This window comes from Anser anser (genome assembly GCF_964211835.1).
Source record: "Anser anser genome assembly, chromosome: 4".
In the NCBI taxonomy this organism is placed as follows: domain Eukaryota; kingdom Metazoa; phylum Chordata; class Aves; order Anseriformes; family Anatidae; genus Anser; species Anser anser.
Genome location: NC_139724.1, coordinates 53825272 through 53847435, shown reverse-complemented (window position 1 = coordinate 53847435; position 22164 = coordinate 53825272). Strand labels below are relative to the sequence as shown.

Below are 22164 nucleotides of genomic sequence, written 5' to 3'. Positions count from 1 at the left end.
ATTAGGGTATAAAACCTGGGGAATATATGCTTGGACTGGATGGATATGGAGAATGGGAGTAGGATGCCCTTCCCTTCCCTTCCCTTCCCTTCCCTTCCCTTCCCTTCCCTTCCCTTCCCTTCCCTTCCCTTCCCTTCCCTTCCCTTCCCTTCCCTTCCCTTCCCTTCCCTTCCCTTCCCTTCCCTTCCCTTCCCTTCCCTTCCCTTCCCTTCCCTTCCCTTCCCTTCCCTTCCCTTCCCTTCCCTTCCCTTCCCTTCCCTTCCCTTCCCTTCCCTTCCCTTCCCTTCCCTTCCCTTCCCTTCCCTTCCCTTCCCTTCCCTTCCCTTCCCTTCCCTTCCCTTCCCTTCCCTTCCCTTCCCTTCCCTTCCCTCTTTACCATTTTTTCTCACAGGACCAAGACATGTATTTATCACATTTATGTTAATCCATACATAGTTCACATATAAAGGGAGAAATTAACACATGGATGCTTCTCCACCCTAGCCACCACTGAAAGTCTGTCTAGATCTCGGATGTGAAGGAGTGAGATTTGCCTTAATAAGACCCATTCCCTAGATTATGTAGCTGTAGCATTATTTTGCCCTGAAACACCAGCCTGTCGACGATTCTCAGCTCCAGTGACAATGTGTTGACTTGCTCCAGATCAGGAGAGGAGTATGTTTGTTTAACTCTGCAGCTGGGGCATCTGTCCTGATCATTCAAACATTTGGTTTTCCTCCCTAATATAAATAGAGAAATGTCTTAGTCTAAACAGAGACATTAAAATGGATGGTGTGGCCTGCCAGTGTTTTTCTGGTTTTTATATTTCTGAGGTCTTCCATGACCCACCTCTCTAGCAGATAATCCAGCACACAATCCCAGAAGACTTGGGGCTCAGTGTCTGCCCACACTTGCGGTTGGAAGTAAACCAAGTGTTGTGCAGCGCGGCCGAAGGCAGCGAGGAAAGGGAGGGAACTTTCCGTCTGAAAAGCAGCCAGAACGGGTGAAACACGGGCAGGGCCCGGCTGGTTCTCCCTGCCTGGGAGCTGGCCGTGTGAGGTGCCAGCTGCCCTCACCTCCCTGCACTCCCGTCAGAGCTGAGGATGCCCAGCGCCCTGGAGATGGCCTCCCAGTCACTCATCCTCAGATGAAGAGCAGGTCTCTGGATGCACGTGTACAGGCAGTTAACAGGAGAGGTTTGCCCCTAGCACAGCACCAATTGCATATACTAAGTTGGAGTGCTGCTTTTGAGGTATCCAAGCTGTTTACCCAATAAGCAGAGTATTGGAGATAAGTGAATAGTGAACAGAGGAGCAGGGCAGGGAGGATGAACTGGCAAGCACTTCTCTTAAACCACGCCTCAGTTTGGTAAGGCAGTTTTGACACTTGTTGCATCCTTTTTCAATAGCAATGAAGTAAGCCAAAAGTTCCCACAGAAAGCCAGACCTTTGAGCTTGTTTTTACACGTTTTTTGTTTATGCAGTACCTGTGGAGAGCCCTGACATGACTCATCCCCATATATATCCCGGATGACTTCTCTAAGAAATCACTGGTCTCTACTTTTGCTCCCCCAAAGTCCAATTAGCGGCAGAGCAGAGTCTCTCTGTACTTTCTCCATCACCTTCTTTTTGTCTCTTGCAATGATCCTTTTGCAAGGAAGGATCTGCGTGCAGAGTAGCAAAGCTCTTCTCCAAAACTCAGCCCTGCTGACAAGCCTATAAAGCTCTCTGCTGTAGCTAGGCAGGAGCTGTATAGTGCTACTGATACCTTGTGCTCTTCTGGTCCCTCTGCAGATCCCAGCTGGGCTCTTACTCTGAACGTCACCTGAGTTTTTTGGAGCGAGACTTTGTGTATGCCTGGACCTCTACAAAGAGCCCGCCAAACAGAAGGAACTTTCTAAGTGCCATGCCCATCCAAAACATATTGATAAGAGAAAGCTGTATCAGTGCAAAGGAAGAAGCTAGAGCTTATTTTGTATTTTCTTCCTTGCTTAGGAGTTCCTCTGGGGGAATATAGGCCCTCCAAGGAGCTAGCTTAACCTTGAGAACAAAGTAGTTAAACTGTTTCTGCTCTCTCATCTCCGTGATGACTGCATAAAATCATTTTTTGGGGAAGTGGCTATTTATTTTATAACCTCACAGAGAAGGTGGAATGCCCGGTTTTATTTGTTGGTTCCTCACTTCCCTGTCACGAAAAGTAAAGAAACAAATGGATGAATTCTGCTGCTCCTGAGCCTTCAGAGTTCACCCAGCAGTGCTTCAGAAAGCATGTGCAAGTAACGCTGTGGTGAGCTTGCCAGTTGCACAGCAGCTCGTTGGTGTAACTAGTCCTGGAGAACCAGCTGGCTTCTTGCACGACACGAGGCAAAACCCCAAAGTTTCAGTGTAAATATAGCTTAAAGCATTGTTCTTTTAAAATCCACTATGTACTGGGAGAGTGAAATGTGGGAAACTGGGAAACCCAGGAATATTCTGAACTTGTCTGTATTTTATGAACCCCCCCTAGAGTGGGGTTTTCTTCTATCTTGGCCTGTTGAAATGTGTGCTTGGCTCTGTCCTGCAACTGATGGTGTAGACTGTGTTAACAACAACAATAATGTTGTGTTGAAGACGTAATTTCCTAAATTTCTCTGAATGCTAATTTCCTCTTTGCATTTATTTAACTGTATTCTGCAGGTAGATGGAAAAGTCAGCGTGAATGGAGAGAATTTCAACGGAGTTGAAGAAAAGGATAAAGAGTGTACAACAGTAATATTTACTCAATCGCCAAGCAGATCTCTGAAATTTGATGGAGTAGCCAGAGGGGACAGGCCCCCAGTAGAGTTGAAGAAGGACCCCACAAGTGTTGAGCTCAGTTTACAGAGGCCTGCCACTCAGAGTGTGCACAAAGAGCCAACAGTAAGAGCAACACGAACAAACCAGCCTTACTTTCTCTGCCAATTTTCTGTCTCGTAATGTATTTAATCACTAACTAATGAAACCCAAGTGGTTATGTTTGTTTTATTTCTAGAGGGTGTGCCCAGACCAGGAAAAAAAGTCCTTTGTAAATTAAAGGTTTCTTCCTTTGGGATGTGGGTAGAGAAATGGGAAGGGAAGGTTCAAAAACTTTTTGCAGCCAACGTTTCTTTTTTTTTGGATGGCATGCAGCTGATAAGCATGCTTTAAATGTGCTGGGCCAGGGAGAAATTGACTCTGTGTCCCAGCTATTGTGCACGCTTATTCAGCTCTTCTCCTGATGTTAGCTGATTAGATCAGCAACATAATTGGACTGTGTGAGCCATTATAATTAGTCTCAGTTTTCAATTTTCAAATGAGGATGTGGATGTGCTGGCAGTTTTGAGCATTCAGCTTTTATTCCCCTCTCAGAAATATTAGAAAAGGGGATAAGCTATTGAAATACTCCAAGGGGCCAATGTGCTTCTTAACTGCCTTATCAAAGAAACAAATTAATTTTACCTTTTCATCTTTCTCTCCCCCTCCTCCCCAGAGAGAAAGGCAGAAAAAAAACTGGAGCACATCACAGCAGGAATCTAGATGCTGCAAAACTATCACAAAAGTAGATGGTTAAAAACAAAACAAGAAATAAGGACTGGACTGCTAATAAAGTATGTTAAAGGATTGCAACAAGTGGCAGGACGGGGAGTTTTAGCCATTCTTTTTTGTGTAACAACAAAGAGAATCAGAGATGCGGTGAAACGTGGATTATGATAATTTTTTGCTTTCATCTCAGATTTCTTCCAAGTATCGGCCAGGTGGATAACAGGGAGTGGGCAGGGATCTGTCTCAGGGAGGGATGGTTCATTCATGCCAAAGGGCTTGTGTCTTATCTTACTTCCCGGCTTCATGGCAGTCTTTGGCCACAGACAGATGGGCTTTGAAGTCTACTTGCTGTAAAGTAGCTGGGAGCTGGGATGTGCCCTGAGCACAGACTTGATCTTGTCAGGGGGAACTGGTGCAGAGTCAAGAGTGAATGATTTGCAGGATGGCAGAGCAAAGATTGCTTGCTTCAGAACTAATTGGTTCTAAGGGAGAAGCCAGGTAGGCATTGCATCTGGTAGGGGAGAGCTGGGAAGGGGAATGTTTGGAGGGTAGAGAGGGGCCAGAGCTTGCCATAGATTAGAAACAATCACAATGGTGATCTGAAAATTAGCTAAACATATATATCACCGTCTCCGTTTTTAGGAGCTGTGGAAGAGTCGAGAGAAAATTCAGCAGTAGCAGCTACTGTTAGGGCTTGGCCTCTTTGTACCTGTTTGATGCCCTTTCCTTTTCTTTCTATGGTTTTGAGGATGATGTGGCCAGCTGAATTCTAATTTTTCTGCTTACAGTGTCTTAGCCCTCACGGTGATTTTGGCAAACAGGCAGAACTGCTTGAATTCCCAGATTCTTTGCAACTCTGACGTTTGCAGAGTAACCTCCTGGTTTGTAAACTTGAGCGTACTTGATGGTGAAGTCATCTGGAGAGAATGAGCACGCACCCAGATGGTGCTATTTCTCCGTTCCAACAAATGATTTTTTATCATTAGCTTCATAATTTGATCGTTAATGTGACTGGGTAGTGCAAATCATTCTAATTACTCCAGGCACTTCAGCCTCAAACAAAGGTACGTGTGTCAGGCATGTCAAGGGCACAGCATGGTGAGGAGGTTGCTTTGAGGGAATCTACCACTGGCAAACAAGTGGAATGCACTGAGCATGACGGGTCAGAGAGAGGGAGATCTGCCTGTGGCTGGAAGCAGATTTGCTAGCCTGAGATAAGATTTACTGATTCGTTTCCTTCTAAATACTTGCTTCTCTTTACCCAGATGCTTAGTTTTAATTTTCCACGCAGTAATTTAGCTCAGTCAAGTGTACAGGAGTGCCCTAGTTCATGGATGGGAAGGGCTGAGGTGCCAGGCCACAGAGATGGAGCATGGGACTGACACTTGGCTTCCTCACTGGTGTGGGGGCACAGCCGGTACTGCCAGGCATCTCCGTATAGATGCCATCAGGCTGGGGCCAGCCTACCTGCTGGAATCGGGCAGCTACCTGGAGTCACTCCACTCAGCCTTCCCCCTGTCCCTATTTTACTTTGGTTTCCAAACAACTGATACAGTGATGTCAGCCAGCATCTGCGGCCTGGAGTATTGAACTCATCTCGGAAGATACAGGCCCTCCTAGGAAGGCTGGGAATCCAAGCATGGAAAGAAACGAGCCGTCCGGGCTTGTCGCACTCCTCATAAAACACCTTCGTGGAAGTAAGGAAACCTCTGAACCTGCCACTTTTATCACCTCCAGCTGGGAGAAACCTGTGCACGGCTGAAGTAAAGACTGTCTTCTAGCTCGTGGTGATGCTGATATGATCTTTCACGAGGCAACAGCTCAGTTCGCCACTGTGTCTTTTTATGAGACTGGTGTGGCATTTTTCACAAGAAAAGGTTTTCTTTGTAGGGGCTTGATTAAGCATGTGTTTAGTCTGACCCACTCAGAAAGTTTCTGTCTGATGTTTAACCCTACTGAACTTTTAGGAGAAGACGGAGAAGATGGAAACAGGGATAGGAAGCAGCCAAGATGAAGAAGCAGAGCTATCCGAAGTGGAAGAAGCAACTACATTTCTGTTAAGAAAAAAACTGCAAATAGATGCAATGGAGCATGTTTTCAAAGCCTTTTCTAAGCTTGCTTTCACTGCCATTATTTGCACACTTTCCTTTATTGATATAGTTTAGAGACTTGTTAGCTGTGTCCTTCCCTGGCTTGGAATAAGATTCACAGGCACTAGTCCCTCTATCTATTGAGAGATGCTCTTTTTAGTTTTTGTTTTGTTTTGTTTTCCTCTAGTTGCTCCTAGCTTAGTTTTCTTTTTGTATTTTATTTGCTCACTTTCTGCCTGGACTCTTGTGAGAGTGCATATTCCTTTTCATATAGATGTTACCTTTGGCCCTCCTGTCCTCCTCATCTGATTCTCTTCCTGTTCTTTGCGTGCCCCTTCCTCCTCCATCCCTCTTACAGCTGCTTCCCTGCTGTTTCAGTTCAGTTGTCAAATTGACCGGTCCTGTCTTCTCTCTGCCTGGCAGCCTTCCCTTTGAAGCTCTGTAGCCCTGCTCTAAATCTGTCCGGCTGGCCTCAGGCGTTGTCTGCAATCCGGGAAGATGCTGTGCAGCTGTACTTCAACAGCTCTCTTGGCCTGAATTTTGGAAAAAAGTTTAATCAAGTTGTACCACTTGAAATGCTAGTATGATTTTTTGGGAGCTAGAGAGGCGTAAGAATCTTTTTATATGGGTGTACCCCATACCTCAGTATTTAATTTTTATTTTTTTTTAGTTTTTTTTATTTTACATACCTTTATTCAAAGCAGTTTGTTATATTTTGCCTCTGATTTAAGGCTGACTTTGCTAGGAGGGGTAAATTTGGCCTATCAGTAGGATGGAAGTATCCCACTGGTGTTTGTGGAACAATGTGCAGCTAGGAGAGGTGGCAGGTAAAGCACATCTCCTCCTTTTATTTTTTTGCCCCTGCAAAAACTGGGGCAAAGGCCAAAAGACTGACATGCTCAAAATCCTCTGATCAGTCAGTGGCAATGCCAGGAACAGTCCTGTCTTTCAGCCATTAGGCTGTGTTTTCTTTCTATTATACATAGCAGTTATGCACATTACAAATACTGAGAAGTTGTATCCTCTTACTCTTTGAATTAGAAGTTGGCAAAATAAATGTTTTGTTTTAAAACAATATATGTGCAGATTTTAGTGTAGGGGGATTAATTTGTCAGTGCATAACATCACTTTATTTTAACTAATCTTTGTGTGACCATTTAGAAATTACTGGCTTGTTATAGCTCTAATTATAGCTTTGCTCTGATCAACCAAGAAATAAATAAATATAGACAGCAACTTTAAAAAGATCGGGGTGGGGTGGTGGTGGTGGGGAGATTTGGGCTTTCTTTTAATTTTAAGTTAGCCAGCTTAAACTTGTCCGTTTCTACTCACTGCATGCTTGGCACAAAAGAAACTTTTTTTTCTATATCCAAGTAACACTCTCCTTCATCTTCAAAAATCCACTGATTGAACTGAGATTAAAGTATAAGCTTTCTTGTGGTTGGGGATTGTTGGCCAAACTACAAGCGAGCAGGGCTGAAATCCTGATTTGTACGTATCTGGTGAGACAAGTCTTTGTTCTTTGATTCATTACAAGAAACACTTGCAGAGTAAGGTATATATATTCCAGATTGACAGCTTTTCCTTAACCATACATGGGAAGATTCATGGCGGGCTGGACTACCTGAAGGGAAAAAGGGTTAGGGTGAGAAATAAGAACAACAAAACTTCAGAGCGGGTAGAACAGAACTCTGCTTGGGATGTGGTTATGAATTTAGCATCCATATCTCCCATCATGCAGACCCCCATCCAATTTTCAGTGTCTGCAAGTGATGGGAGATTATTTTTTGCCCAGTTGAGCAGTAATAACGAGTGAAAATGACTCTAACAAGAATACTTAACACTATTTCTTGCAGCACTTTGAAGGTTTCTCTGTCAATTACTGACCCACCCTGGTCTTTGGCTGTAATAGCTGATCTGATTAGAGCATTATCTAGCTGCCAGTGAAAGGGGCAGATGATTTAACATGTCAGAGCAGTGTCTGGCTGCAGCACTGCACTGCCATAGCATGCAAGGCACTTACCTGGGGCAGCCCAAGGTCATTTCAGCTTTACCACTCGCAACAGAATAAGCTAGCTTCGAATAGAAAATCATCATATGACATTTTAAAGTCTTGAAGTATAACCTGGAAAATGCTGATACATATACAATTTCCATCATAGAAGTTTAAAGGATGCATCAGGTAATTTGTACATGTGGCTATTGATACTGCAACCAATTTCATTCCTGAGTGACTTTACAGAATTCACACTGTAGTTCTCACCTGATTCTTCCAGATCTCTGCATTCTTGCTGGTTCCAGACATCTTGTTTCGTCATGTTTTCATAGAAAATACAGTATTACCATTTTATGTGATTTTGTGTACAAATAGTGTTAACTGACCTGCAGTTTGATTTAATTTACAATAAGGGCTAATAAAGTTCTGCTGTAACTTCCTTTGGAGTTTGAATTCTTGTAGCAGTTGTGAAGTTCAGTGTTTTGGGAGTTCCTAGTTAGTGTATTTTTAGGGTTTTGTAAGAAAGGTTCTGCCACAGCAGTAGGCAATGGGGCTGTTTCTGGCTTGTGTGGTCATAGTTCAAGAAATACCTGGATTGATATGATTCTGTGATTCTGTGATATCCTAGTTCTTGGGATAAAAACCCCATCGGCCACAAACGGAACTGATTTATTGTCATGCCAAAGAAGAGTTTGATAACACTATACAAGAGCTTCCCTCTTAAGCACCCGCAGCAGAGGCAGTGATGCGTCTTCCCACACGAATGCCTGTGGTATGGACATGCAGCACGGGTCCTTCATCCCAAAATGTCAGATCTGCTCTGAAATGCCCGAGAAACATTACTCACTAAGTTGTTTTTCAGTGCCCATGTCAAAATACAATCTTCCCAAGTGCAATTGAATGTTTTAATGGCTGTTTTATATTCAGTGATAATATTGTACTTTGATTACAAAATATTTATGAAATGCAAGTGATAGTCCATGGTGGAAAAGACATTCCATCAGCTCCATCAGTACATGAATGTTTTACAACGTATCATATACCTGTGGATAAAATACTAGATAATATTACATTACTTGGTATTACAAATAGAATTAGATACACTGGGAATGAGAGTTCCCCAGCGAAGTTCACTTAATCTTTTTTTGTAAATTACTTACTAATCAGTTTTATATTTTTAGCTTTATGTTGCTAACATTTAATTGCTCAGCAGAGGGAGGAGGAAGAGTCAAGTCTCGTGAGCAGGAGCAGGGCTTCTGCAGTATGTCATTTCCAAAATCAATTTTCATGCAGCAAGCAGTAGCTCTTCCTTTTTTTTTTTTTTTTTTTACTCTTCTTTGAAAGAATTTCTATAAATAACATCTGTATCTATAACTAGCTCAACCTCCTTACTGGATATTAAGATCATAGTTAGATTTAGTTGTGGTTTCACTTATGCAGGATAGCAGCGTGGCACAGCACCATGTAGGTTCCTGAGCTAACTCTAGAACCGGAGGAGATAACATTGCGTCAGCTCCATGTGTTTGCTGAGCCTTTTAATTTTTCAGTTTCAGCACTTGCTTTTTGAGAGTGGAGGGTGAGTTCCATTGCTTTACCAAAAATAATAATCATCTAAATATTAATAATTGAAACATGAAACACTTTCATTGGAATGCTTGTGCTTGGTGACGATGAATAGAGCTGTTGGGTAGGTGCCTTTTGCCTTTCCAGTGAAAATGTACTTTGTAGAGGGAAAACAGTGAGCTTTTGGTAATAGCTATTTGTTTAGTTTTAACGGAGTGCAGGTTGTAGAATCACAGAATAATTCAGGTTGTAGGTCTCTAGCGGGGTCTTCTGCTCAAAGCAGGATCGGATATAGGAGCTGACCAGGTTGCTAAGGCCTTGATCATCCGAGTCCTGAAAACCTCCAAGGATGGAGATGGCAGCCTGTTACACTGCCTGGTTGTCCTCATGGAGAAAGAAATACTTATTTCTGCATTGCACAAGGTTGAGAGTGAACAGATTTGCAGTAGTTGTTGCTGTCCTGTCAGGAACCAGAACTGAGGCTGAAGGAGACATCCTCTGTAGTTTCAGTATTTTTCTGCTGGGGTAGAGGAAGGGGCAGAAGCTCTCACTGAAACACAGGTTGGCATCAAGGTGAGCTGGGGAAGGGTGAGGTGGGTTATACAGAAGAAGAGAGCAGCAGAATGGCAAGGGGCAAACCTATCGCATTTGTCCGGGTTTGCCACCTGCGCCTTGCCTGGAGCAGAGGACTTGGTTGGGCAGAGGTGAGGGTGCAGGGAAGGCACCAGGCGGTGAGGAGAAAGCCCTGCCTGGGGCAGCCATCCCCAGCAGGTGCCACAGGGGACGCACTGCCACTTCCAGCCGCTCACCGCTGTCATTTGGTGCCTGTCCTGCTTCCCAGCGCTGCCCCTGGCCACAGCCCTGCACCAGGACTGGTCGCGGGGAGTTGTCCCAGACACGTTCCCTGCCCCTCGCCACAGCATGCTTCCCTCCAGAGAGGAGCAGAGACGCAGGGATTCGCTCCCGCTGCTGACGGCAAAGCTGTCCAAAGCCAGCGTGCCCGCAGGCACCGGCACCCTGCTGGCACTGCCACCAGATGTCCCGGTGACACCACTGAGGGAGCCCAGGCCTGCTGCCCCTGGGGCCTGCGTGGATGAGGGGCCGTAGGCTCACGGCCGTCTGCGGGGAGGGGAGGCAGCGTCTGCGCAGAGGGCGGAGGTGTGAATCCTGCCCCCAGAAAAGAGGAAATTTCAGCACATTTCCTCTCTTGCAGCTGTTAATAAGATTGAGGGGCAGGAAAGGGAGTCTACCAAGATCGCTTCTGAAATGCGTTGCTTTTCATTTCTAAAAGTAGTCTGCTGCTTTCTTTTTTTTTCTTCCTCTGTTGGATGCACCATTTTCTAGCTCTCTCATGTGCTAGAGGTGCCGTGCAGTAGCTGATTGATTTGCTGTACTTTTTTTCTTGATTTGCCTACTGGGGAAGCAGATGTAAAGGGGAAGCTGCTGAATAAATCAGCTGAAATGCTATTGTTATTTTGATGGTGTGGTTTAGCTCTGCAACAGGCTTGTCCTGGGTCAGGAAGCTGGCTTTTCAAAACGATTTGGATTATTGGCTTGATACGGTCTCACCATTTTTTTCACTCCTTTCCCAATAATGTTTCAAGTATTTCATTACCTTTATTACCAACTCTGCCTTTTCCCTTCAGATAACTGATTGTTTAGACAACCGTGAAATAAAGGAAGTATTTAATTACTTTGCCACTTTTAAAGCCCTCGAATGTGCTGGGTATTCACTGATGCATACGTTTTTGTGTTATTCTGGAAGAGAAAACCAGGGGTGAAATGTATGCTTATCTCCAGCTAACACAATTAAAGATATCCTACAATTTTAAAAGCTTGCGTGAGCTATTCCAAAGCAACTGCATAATGGCTGCTTGCTGAACGTTTAGAAAAGGAGATTAAAGCCCAGTGACTCGATGCCAGAGCAGCACATACTGCTCAGAGACTCGCTCCCCAGTTCACAGCTTCCTACTGAGCTCTAAAACAGCCCGGACCCAACGCGTTACGAAGCAGCAGCGAACACTGCCCTACGGAATGAACCCATACTTTTATTTCCAACGCACTCACTGTGTTTCCATGCTCCGCAGGCCTCCCCGGGGGAAGCGGATCCGGCAGCCAGCCAGCAGACCGAGGGCAGCCCCGGCGGAGCAGGACCCGGGAGCCCTGTGGGCACATCCCCAGGTGGGTGGCTGCTGCCCTGGCCCCTGGCCCCTGGCCCCTGCCCTGGCCCACTGCTGGCCTGGGCTTGATGCCCACCCTGCAGCAGCTGCAGCCCAGTAAGTGCATCTGCAGCGGCACCAAGAGGGTTTATTAGACAGTGCAGAAGATGGCAGAAACGACATTCACGGCTGCATGCTGCTCTGGGTGCAAGGTGACAGTGTTGTGCACTGCCTTGATTTTCTGCTTTAAAGGCTTTATGCACAATCCCTAATCTGGGGAAATGGATTTACTCGTAAAAATTGAAACTGCTATCCTCTGAATGGTGTTTCTGAAGTATTACCTTTGAGCATGCATTTTATCTACTGCCTGCTATCATACTAAGCTCGTGGTCTTTTTCTGTTCATTTTTTAAATGGGTCTATCAAAGTTCAGCTTGGTACAGGTAAGTAAAAGGGACTGTTTACAGTAGGTATTTAAAGGAAATCTCTGCCTGTAATTGGTATATAAATATGCTGCTCCAATTTGCTGAGGATAAATGTGACTTAAGTAATTGCGCTTGCCCCTCAAACATCAATGGAGTACCATCCTCCAAGATTAGAAACACATCCAGACTTTTCTTGATGTGCTGCGCAACTATGACACACGTACTGCTAGTGACAGCTCATCAGCTGGCTTAATTACTTTGTCTCGTAGTTAGAAATAGGCCAGACTTTCAGGTAGAAAAAATCATTGCGTAGCAGCACAGAGTGTAACAATCTGGAATTGCAGCTGGCAAGTAATGCAGAACTTGCAGGTGTGGAATGAACCAAGCAAATTCTCTTCTCAACAGTCAGCAGTGAGGAGCTCCACACCTGTGAGAAATTCTAAACATTAAGTATTGGTAGCAAAGGTTAATATGGTCTGCCAAAGAAAGCTGGGAGAACACTTTGCAAAAGCTGAAATGGTAAAAGAACGTGGTTTTTCATTGTGTCTCCTTTGGAGGGATAGATAGTCCGAGCTGTGTGACAGACAACCTCGTCTGCTGTTCAGTACAAGCCAGATACTTCCATGCTGTGACCCCTAAGCCACTAATGGTGTGGGAACGGCTCCAAAGTGGTGTGCATCTGCCAGGCAGCGGGAACAGCTCTTGTCTCTGCTGGTGTGGGCATTCTTAGTGCAGCCTTGGGGTGCCTCCCTTTCTTAGCTCCCTCTCCTAGCCTGTCAGAGGGGTACCTCTTGGAGGGGGAACAGGATCAGAAGCTGAGACTGTGTTCCAGGATTTTTAAGAGATGTGTGGGTGCTTGTGCACTGCCTGGGATGCTGGAAACTGCTCCACTTCCAATGGTGGTACCAGCTGGCAGCCATTAGGCTGCCATAGTCCTCAGCTGTGGGCCCTTGTGCTCCTGGTCCCTTGTCCCTGTAAACCAGCATCAACTTGTTTGTTTTTGGTTGGTTGGTGGGTTTTTTTTTGTGTTGTTGGTTTGCTTTTTTTTCTTTTTTTTTTTTTAATAAGAACTGAATGCCAACCCAGTTATTCCAGTCCAAGGCTTCCTTATACCACAATTTATTTGCTTTCTGATGCTTGACTGACTTGGTTCAGTGGAAGCAGCCAAGCTGACATACCTTCCAGTGCTGACAATGAGACCATGTTAACTGTTGTAGAGCTGCTTGTCCAGGTAGCACCTTAGAATAGGATTCATCACACAGCTCCAGGAATGCATACCACAGAGATCTATACCTCAGTAGGTGTATTATGGGTTACAGCTCATTTCAGACAAGAGAGGTGTCTCAAATAGTTTGGGTGATCCTTCCCCAAGAAGTGCCTCTCTGCCTTTGTTAACCATGAAGGGTGTCCCATGGTGACCAACTCAAGTGTCAGCATCTACGTTTTATCAGGTGAAATTCATCTTTCAATTTTTGTATTTTCTGAGAGATTAATTCTGCCAGTGTTGAAGAAAGAAGATATGAAATAGGTCTACATTGTATTTGAAAAAATATCTTAACCTTGTGACATTCTCTCTTATATGTGTGGATTAGGTTCAGATCAAAAGCAATTCAAGTCAACTGCAGCTTGTGCCAGCCCTGTTGTGAAGAGCCTAGAATTTCCTCCTAGTCCTGTCCCTTCCGAGGAAGCTGCTCCAAGTGAGAAAGATGTGAAGAAGCCTGAAATGGAGCAGCAGAAGGAAGCAGTGCTCCCTGCTACACAGGAGGTATGTATGGGCGAGAAAGAAAGGGAATGGAAAATGAAACGAAGAAGACCTCACAAGGAAATGGATATGGTGCAAATAGCTGGTTGGTATTTTCTCTCTGTATATGTCACATCAGGATTTAATTCAAAATATGTCAGGGAATGACCCTGAAAGAGGTTTTCTCTGCCAAATCCAATGATTGTAAGAGAGTTACTCCTCCAAAGAAACTCCCCAGTGTCTGCTTGGAGTGTTTGAACCTGTAAACTGGCTGGAGCGGAAAAGAGAACTTAACCTGCAAAGCCCAGTCCCTCCACACATTGGGAGAGCAGAATATCCAGAAGGTGTAAACAGCGGAGCTTGCCCTCTTAGTCCTCTTGAAGGGCTGAGTAAGAGCAGGGTGTTGCAGGGGTAACAAATGGCCATCACCATACTGCTGTCAGGTATGCTAGATGTTGGTCCTGGGTTAGGGTGAGCCTTGGTTTGCAGTGTGAGTATCAAGAACAAACAACTGATGGTTATTTCCAGGACTTCAATATTGCAAGTCCATGTTGTAATTCTGGAGATAGAGGCTCATGAAACTTTGATAGTATTGTTTCAGAAATTAAATAGAAAGGGGTTAAGTTAATCTTTGATTGTACCTGGTGATTTTTGAATGCAGTTTTCTGTTCCCAAACATCTGAACAGGTAATAAAACCGAAAGCCGTGGAACAAGAAGGGAGTATAGTATTGCCATTTTTAAAGAAACTGCCTGAGACCAGCCAGGTCACTCTGCAGAATTCTGATCGACAAGGTGAGCAAAAAGAGAGGTTGGGAGCTGCAGAGAGTTCAGTTGGACATAATGAGATGCATGTGTGTGGTAGTCAGGGGGGAATGCCTAATCAATGACCTGTAGGGTTTGGAAGATGATATGTTTAATTTCTAGTTGCATCTGACTAATACTGGTAGTGTGGCTTCTGTGATGCGAGGGGCGCTTCTTGCTGTTCCCCTTAACCACAGCAGCAGAATTGTGACACGAAGGAGGGGGTCAGGGTGGACGCTAACTTGCACTTGTCAGGCCTAACAATTAAAGCTCTATTATGTCCATGAGTATTATATTTCATGAGTATGTTGCTCACAGGTGAAAATGGCTTAACAATTGGGTTTATCTCACAATAAAAACTCCTGGAGACAATTCCTCACTCAGCTGCTCATGTGTAGCTTCTCTTTATAGATGACCAATGCACATATCTGGCCACATCCCCCAGTTTGACCTGTGCGCATCACAAGCTCTTGCAAAGCAGGACTTATTTTTCTTCCCTTCATGACAAAGTTTTGCTTGAGATTGGTAATATTTAGTAGTTTTATTTTATATTGATTTTAGAGATGCATATATGTAGGTATTGTGAAAGAAAGAGAGAGGGGGAGAAAGGGCGAGAGAGGGAAGTTTTCTTCCCCCTGTGAACTTGCGAGGTTGGCAGCTTATATATAGGTAATATAATTACTATCCTGGCATTTTCAGGATTGGAATTACTGAAGGCAATCCACTGTGGAAAACAGGAATGTCAGTAATGGAATTAGAAATCTCACTTGTTTTAGGTGGGAAGGTGCTCTCCAAACAGGCTTTGCCAACAATATTGTTTTGTTTCAAGCACAAATCAGTCCAAATTCGGAGTGACAGATTGTAGGTGTCTCTGGTATTTTCTAAGTGATGCTGAAACACTTGGCTGCTCCCTAGTGTTCACAGCATGTATACCGTGGAAAGATCAGATAATCCTTTAAACCATGCATCTCCAGCAGGAACAAACACGAGAGTGAATTAGCATTCCTGTGCTAGAGCTCTCATATACGGTTAGGTGCCCTGTTGCAAAAGTAGCATTTAAATTTGGGGAGTCCTTGTGATCTGCAAGTCCTCTGAAAACCTTTTGAGCTTGTTACAAAGCGACTGTAATAAAAACCCCACTGTTGGCTGAGTAGGCCGGGGTCTGAGCCTCGCCATCGCCTTTTGACCGCGCTGTGTTTCTTGTTTTGTCTCTGTGCCGTCCCTTGCAGAGCTGCCCCACGGGGCCGCGGTTCCGCTTAGGGTGCGGAACGACTGGCGGCGCTCACGGTTTTTCTCGCAGCCAGGTAAATGCAGCACTAAGAGCAGCTTCATCCCTTCCGCCGCCTCGAGTCCTAGGTGTCTTCAGCTGTGGGACTGGGGTGAAAGCTGACGATCCCGGGGACTTTTTCTGCCTCTCACTTCCGTAGAAAGTGTCTATTCCTGCTGCGCAGTTGACAAAGAGCTGTTGGGTTACGCATTGCTGTGATGCTCTGGCTTCAGGCACCGAATGAAATCACTTGCCTCTAAATACCTTTTCCTTATTTCTTTACATCAACCTGAAGACATGAATAGAAAATGGCAACGGTCCTCTTCGTAACTGTGGCTTTTGAATAGTGTAGTCTCACCCTTGTTAGCTTTGCTGTGCTTTTTCCTTCCTTGCACTGAACCACGAAGGGAAAAGTCGATCAAAGTAGGTAGTGCTCAGTGTTCAAACACTGCTAATGGCTGTGGCCAGAAGTAGACAGCAGTAGCTAGTGGTAGAGTAGAACCTGGTGTTAGTTGAAGTTGTGCTTCTCTGTACCCAAATCAGAAGTAACTTTGTTGGTGATGGGTGTAGTCTATTTTTCTGGTTTGTTTGCTTGCAGTTTGTCCTTGCATTTGGTTGTGGTAGCAAATAGAAAACTAACGTGAGGCTTTTTTATACAGACACTACATAGCTTTAATTGCAGGCTAAGCACTTTTTGCTATTTTTTCCTGTTAAGTTTAATTTTTCCTTCTTTTTTTTATAGCTGATAGTGGTGACAAATCAAATGTAAGTACCTTTTTTGCACTGTGGTTTTGGTTTAGAGATATGTGTTTAACAAAAGTGATTTTTTTTATGCAAACTGCCTTGTAACATCCCCAAATCAGACTGAGAGAGAAAAAAATAGAACCCAAGCCAAAACATGGTCTAGATCTGTAATTTAAGTGTTCTTCCCTGGATAAAAATTTAAAGCGAGGCTTTAGGCTGTTGTGCTGGCAGACATATGAAATGAGAGAATATATTTCACATTCGCAAATTGCTTTGCATGTTGCACAGAAGATTACAGAGAAGAAAAATAGAGATTTTCCTTAAATTTGGGCACCTGGAGGCATCTTTGTTCAGTGCTGCTTAGAGCTTTCTTTTGGGTCTTTTTCTTTTTGTTCCCTCCAGTTGAAGTTTCCCAAGCCTTTCTTTGCAAACCAAATGATTATTCTCTCATTTGGATACCTGTGGGAAAACCCAAGTGTCAGTGAAGCTCAGAGTATGGTCTGCTAACTAAGAGTACCATTATCTAGTTCTGAGTTCCCCATTTCAACATCACTGCTGGGGGCAGACCAGACAAAGTGCAGCCTTCTGGTAGCCTTGTGAAGTATTAAAGTCTAATAGCTTGGTTTTCTTTCACACAAGCGCTTCAATTTCTGGTCCTGGGATCCAGAAGAAGAGCGGAAGCGTCAGGAAAGGTGGCAGCATGAGCAAGAACGCTTGCTTCAGGTAAGGAAGACGCTACTTTTCTTCCACCACGTGCTTCAGCTGTTTCCAGCTCCTTTAGACAAAAGTCGAGTATTTCGTGTCATGTCTTCCACACCCTCTGTGGATGCTTTAGAGAGTTCTGTAGCATATGAATGAACCACATACTCTCTGTGGTTTATGCAGTCTTACTTCCCCCTTCCCCACACCCTGGGTGGACCAAAAGGATTTAGTTCTGCATTCCAATGCAGAGTTCAACCAGATGTTGATCCTCAACTATATTTAAAGTATGTTGAGCATAAACTGTGAGACTCTTAATTACTTAGAGCTTCTTTCTTGAGACTAATATTTTGCTAACCCTGATGCTTGTGCAACTCTTCTTTAAAGTGATGGTCTTAGTAGCTTTTTGTAGACGTCTGCTGTGTTTGCATGTTCTTCTTGGAAAACATCAAACTAAATTTGTACACAAAGGTGGTGGTTTTTTTTTTTTTGGTTGGTTGTTTTGTTTTGCTTTGTTTTGTTTTGTGAGGGGGAGAGCCCTCCTCAAAACAACCACTGGTTTTGCCTGGTGGTGTAGAGTATGCTATAAAAGGTCTGGTTTTGTGTCATAGTTGGGAGAAATGCAACGGGCCTGAGAACTTGAATTTCCCCTGCACTCAGTAGTGTCGTTTGATATTACTCAGTATCAAAGTAGTCAGTGAGTAGAATTTTTTGATACTGATTAGGTTTGATTGATCCCAAAGAAATCATATGTTTTGTCCGTGCAACATAAGAGCAACAAACTGTCCAAGGATGAGGAACAGTAAAATGGAGTCTTTTCATCTTGTAAGACTATTGTGTGTCTCTGTACTGCTTTCTTAAGTTTATTTCCTTTTAGCTAGCATGTTTATTTCCTCTTGGAATGGTGTAAAGTTCTCGTCATGGTTTTTCTGGCAAATGCAGGTGTTCTTTCGACAGTAAATGCATTTATTTTGGATCAGGCAGATGTGGTTTCTAATTTGAACAGAAGTTGGAACTGGTGTAAAAGGCATATAGAAGTCACCATTCTTCCCCATATTCAAACCAGTTCTGTCACACAATTATAAAGATCTCTTTAAGGTAATTTTTAGTGTAAAACTGTGTGAAACGAATTCTCAAAAAATGATCCCATCAAGGAGGAAAATGAACTGCTTAGTAATTATGAGCTTACCTTCATCAAACCTTTGCAAACTATTTATTTATCTTTTAAATTTGCACAATTATTCATCATTCATTATATTGTACCGACATCTCTCTTAAATTAGTTCCAAAACCAGCATCTGCAAAACCTGTTTGTTTATATGCTACTTAGCTGTAATTATTAATGCAAAATCCAGGCTTAAATGTTTTCGGGTGTGTGATAGCTTTTTACAACTCTTAAAACTATATAATAAACAAGGAATTATTGAAATTGTTTAAAATAAATTTAATTTCTGTCCAAGCACATAAAAACTTCTAACAGGTTAAACTTCTTGTAATATGTTAAAAGTTCCATGTGGTTTGAAGGTCTTAATTTTAAGAGCTAGAAGCAAGTGGGAAGAGGAGGAAAGGAAGCTTTTTTGACACCCATGGATGTTTCTAATTTTTATGTTTCTGTTTCATCCTGTTTCTGATTGAGCCGTTTTTAACAGGTTCATTTTCATTGTGGAGATACCACAGACTTTACTCGTAATATGGTATGCTCTGAATTCACCTCTATTTGTATCCTCCTACAGGAGAAGTATCAGAAGGAGCAAGACAAGCTGAAAGAGGAATGGGAAAAGGCACAGAGAGAAGTTGAAGAGGAGGAGCGTAGATACTATGAGGAGGTATAAGGCTGAAAGGAGGAGGTTTATTGACTTTCTTGTATTTAAATGCACCCACTTATGTAACTAAAAAAAATCCCACACCTAAATTATTTAATGAAAGACTTCTCAAGGCTGAATTCTCAGGAGGATTGCTTCTCTTAAACACTACCATAGGCACTGAGGAAAACTATTTAAATATTTAGACAGGTATCCTCAGAATCTCTGCAGAGGTGGAGGTGCCTAATTGCCATGCAAGTCTGTGTGAGTCAAAAGGGTTGTGTCTGGGCGCGCTCAGGCTTCCCTCCAGAGGGAAAGTCTTTTGTGCTTTGGCATATTCTTGATGTCTGGACTTGGTGGAATTCCAGATGAAGTTATTGTCTGCCTTGGGCTTCATCATGTAGATGTTTTGTAATCCAGCCTGTTTAAAAAAAAAAATGACAGGAAATGTTCAAAGCTTTCAGTTGTAGAATATTTACAATATAGACAATAGTGTTTTTATTCTGTCATATATGGGTCATTTTGCAGAAAAAAAATATCATCTGTGCTTGAGAGCCATGCTTGTAATCTTAAGAAAAAGTATTTCTTTCAGCTTTTGAAATAAATTTCTCATGTACTAAGTGTAATTTTTTATTTTTATATGTAATTTAATTGACTGATGTTGTGAGAAACAGTGGTGCCATCCCAAGTGGAATTTTTTTTTCATTTTGGGGCATCCCATCTCAAAGATGGTAATGGTGAAAGGAAGGGGAGTGCAAAATATTGTAGCAAATTAAAAGTTGAGGTATTGCCATTATTCTTCATAACACAGGTCATTACCTAGCCATCTAAATATGAACATGTAGCCAAACTTTACATTTCTGATTTTTAAGCATGTAGTTATCGTTCTGTTTTTTTAACTCCCACTCTCTCCTGGTCCTCATTTTTTTTTTTTTTTTTTTCAGGAACGTAAGATAATTGAGGATACTGTAGTTCCATTCATTGTTTCTTCAAACTCTGCTGATCTCCTCTCCTCTTCTTCCTCTACCACTGAAGGAAATAAAACAGAGGTGAGTTCATTGTGGAATCCTAAGGCAATAAAGTCAAAGCCACCTCTAGTGCAGAGTTTCACTCTTTGCTAAAGGCTAACAAAGTCTGCGAACAATGAGAGGAGTATTTCCTGGAGTATTTCCTGGGTACCTTCCATAACTGGCAATACCTCAGAGCACTGTAACTTGTATATTTTCACAAGTGAAGAGACGTATTCCTAAACCAACTGGCATCATCCCATTTTGGACTGGAGCAGAGGGTTAAGCTTTCTTTTTTTTGCAGCTACTTCTCTTCTTTGACTGGTGCTATGAAAAAAGTCACCTGTTTTTGTTTGTTTTACCTACCCTCTCAAAGCCAACAAGATCTGAAGTTATTTCCCTGTATACAAAACCTTGACTGTCAGACAGTGCTTTAAGCATATCTGAGTTGGGATTGAATCCCACCTCTCCACTTTTCCACCTTTTCTGTCCCGCCATCCCTTTTAGTAAGCAGCAAAGCAAATGGAGGAATGTTCACACTGTGATTCTCTTCTTGCATATGCTTCACAAAATGTTTAACTTCATGCATCTAACATATAACTAAGTGTTCACCAGAGAACAGACCTCCCCAGGTGACACTAATAGAATAAATGTGGGATTCCCAGACTTAAATTTTCTCCTGCCCAAGGCAGCCACACCCAAGAAGTCATCTGCCTTTTTCCATTCAACTTCAGGATTAGACAGCCTGTGTCATCTGCTTTTTCTTGCATCCTTCCTGCCCCCTCTTAACACTCATCCCCAGACAGGGGGGATCACAGCCACAGCCTTTTGTCCCTATGGCTGTATGCTGGTAACTTCCTGAGTGGACTTGCTTGTCCTAGGTTCAGGGTCTACACTCAGAAGTGAAAGGTCCCATGCCATGGCTCACACAAGCTGCTCCACTCAGGTATCGCCCACTCCAGTACCATTTTGACAGTAGTACTGATGTTGCCATTTAAAAATGCCCAGAGCATGCGAGCAGTGCTCTGCCCAAGGCTGCCAGCTGCAGAATTCCCATGATCATAGGCTGAGACCCTACACAAAATCTTCCAAAGACTAGCGAGGAGGACTGTTTAACCTCTCAAAGTCATTTAAGCATTTCTGCCAAAAATATGTAGTGGAGACAGTGTTTCGTAATTGTCAAAAACTTTACTTCCTTAAAAAAAAAAAAAAAGTCTGTAACTTTTTGTTTCGAGCTCCATTTAATCCAATTAGTTGGCTATTTTAGCTGAAGTCTTTGTTAAATACAAAGTTAGCCTTATTAAAGTCAAACAATTCCACTGTATAATGTGAGGTGTTCTTTATGATGATAAGGTGTGTAAACAATATATCTGGGGGCACCCTGTGCTTTGCCCACGTGCATGCTGATGCTGAGTTCAAGAGAAGCTCCTTGTTCCCTCCCCTGCTGTCTTCTAGAACACAACTGATTCAAACAGCTCTCCAGAGGAAGGCAAGCAAAATGAAGTTACACGGCAGAAAAAGCTGCTCTGGGAGCAAGACAGTATTCCACCTCTGAAAAGCAAGGAAAATGAACGCTGGCAAGAAAAGAGGAGGTATGGATCAAGCCTAGGCATTTCTTAGCCCTGTGGAGCTTTGCATTCTGTATAGTTCTGGGACATCACATTTGACCATGATTGATGCTGGAACATCAGCATCTGACAATGAGGCTGTGATAACTGCTTTGCCTCACAAGGTGATGGTTCCAGCAGTATGGCAGCTACTGGAGGAGGAAATAAAATGCATTTGGTGTTAGTCTTCTCATTTCCTTGGCATGGTGATAGGTGTAATACATCCTGATCAGGCTTATGCATATATGGCCATGCGTGATGCTAGCTGGCCATGTCAGAAGGCTTATCTTTTCAGCATATGACTTTGCTGAGAAGCTGTTGCATCAACCAGATCAGAATTAGATCTTGGCTCGGACATCTGTGTATGTCACTGCACTGTGTTTTGCTTACAAGTTTCACAAGCCTTTGGGATGAATGAAGGAGAAGGAGCAATTTTCACTCAGAATCTTTGTGAGATTGCCCGTCTGTTTCAAAAGTGCCATACCCAAACTTGCCACATGGTGTTCAAAGTCCTGGTCTTTTGTCAAACTGGTAATCACAGCTTTCACAAAGATGAAAAGCATCTGATGATGCTGAATGCTGTATAGAGAACACTGAAAGAAGCTGTTTCTCTGTCAAGTAAACCATTTTCCACAAATCCAGAGTGGTCTCTAGTGCATGTGAGTGGCTGTGTATGAGGTAAGGAGGAACACCTGGCACATATGGAGGCAGACTTGTTAACTCATGACTGTTACCCATTGGTTTG

General features: G+C 43.3%; 1 protein-coding gene across 1 annotated transcript in view; it reads left to right on the top strand.

Annotated features, from left to right (window-relative positions):
• LIMCH1 (LIM and calponin homology domains 1) overlaps positions 1 to 22164 on the top strand; it is a 176944-nt gene that overhangs the window by 144684 nt on the left and 10096 nt on the right. Inside the window, exons 20-28 of the mRNA XM_083833235.1 lie at positions 2655 to 2876; positions 11255 to 11348; positions 13343 to 13515; positions 14179 to 14284; positions 16303 to 16325; positions 16944 to 17027; positions 18737 to 18829; positions 19750 to 19854; positions 21268 to 21404. Coding sequence (XP_083689361.1) covers positions 2655 to 2876; positions 11255 to 11348; positions 13343 to 13515; positions 14179 to 14284; positions 16303 to 16325; positions 16944 to 17027; positions 18737 to 18829; positions 19750 to 19854; positions 21268 to 21404 — 1037 coding nt within the window. The remainder of the gene's footprint in view (positions 1 to 2654; positions 2877 to 11254; positions 11349 to 13342; positions 13516 to 14178; positions 14285 to 16302; positions 16326 to 16943; positions 17028 to 18736; positions 18830 to 19749; positions 19855 to 21267; positions 21405 to 22164) is intronic.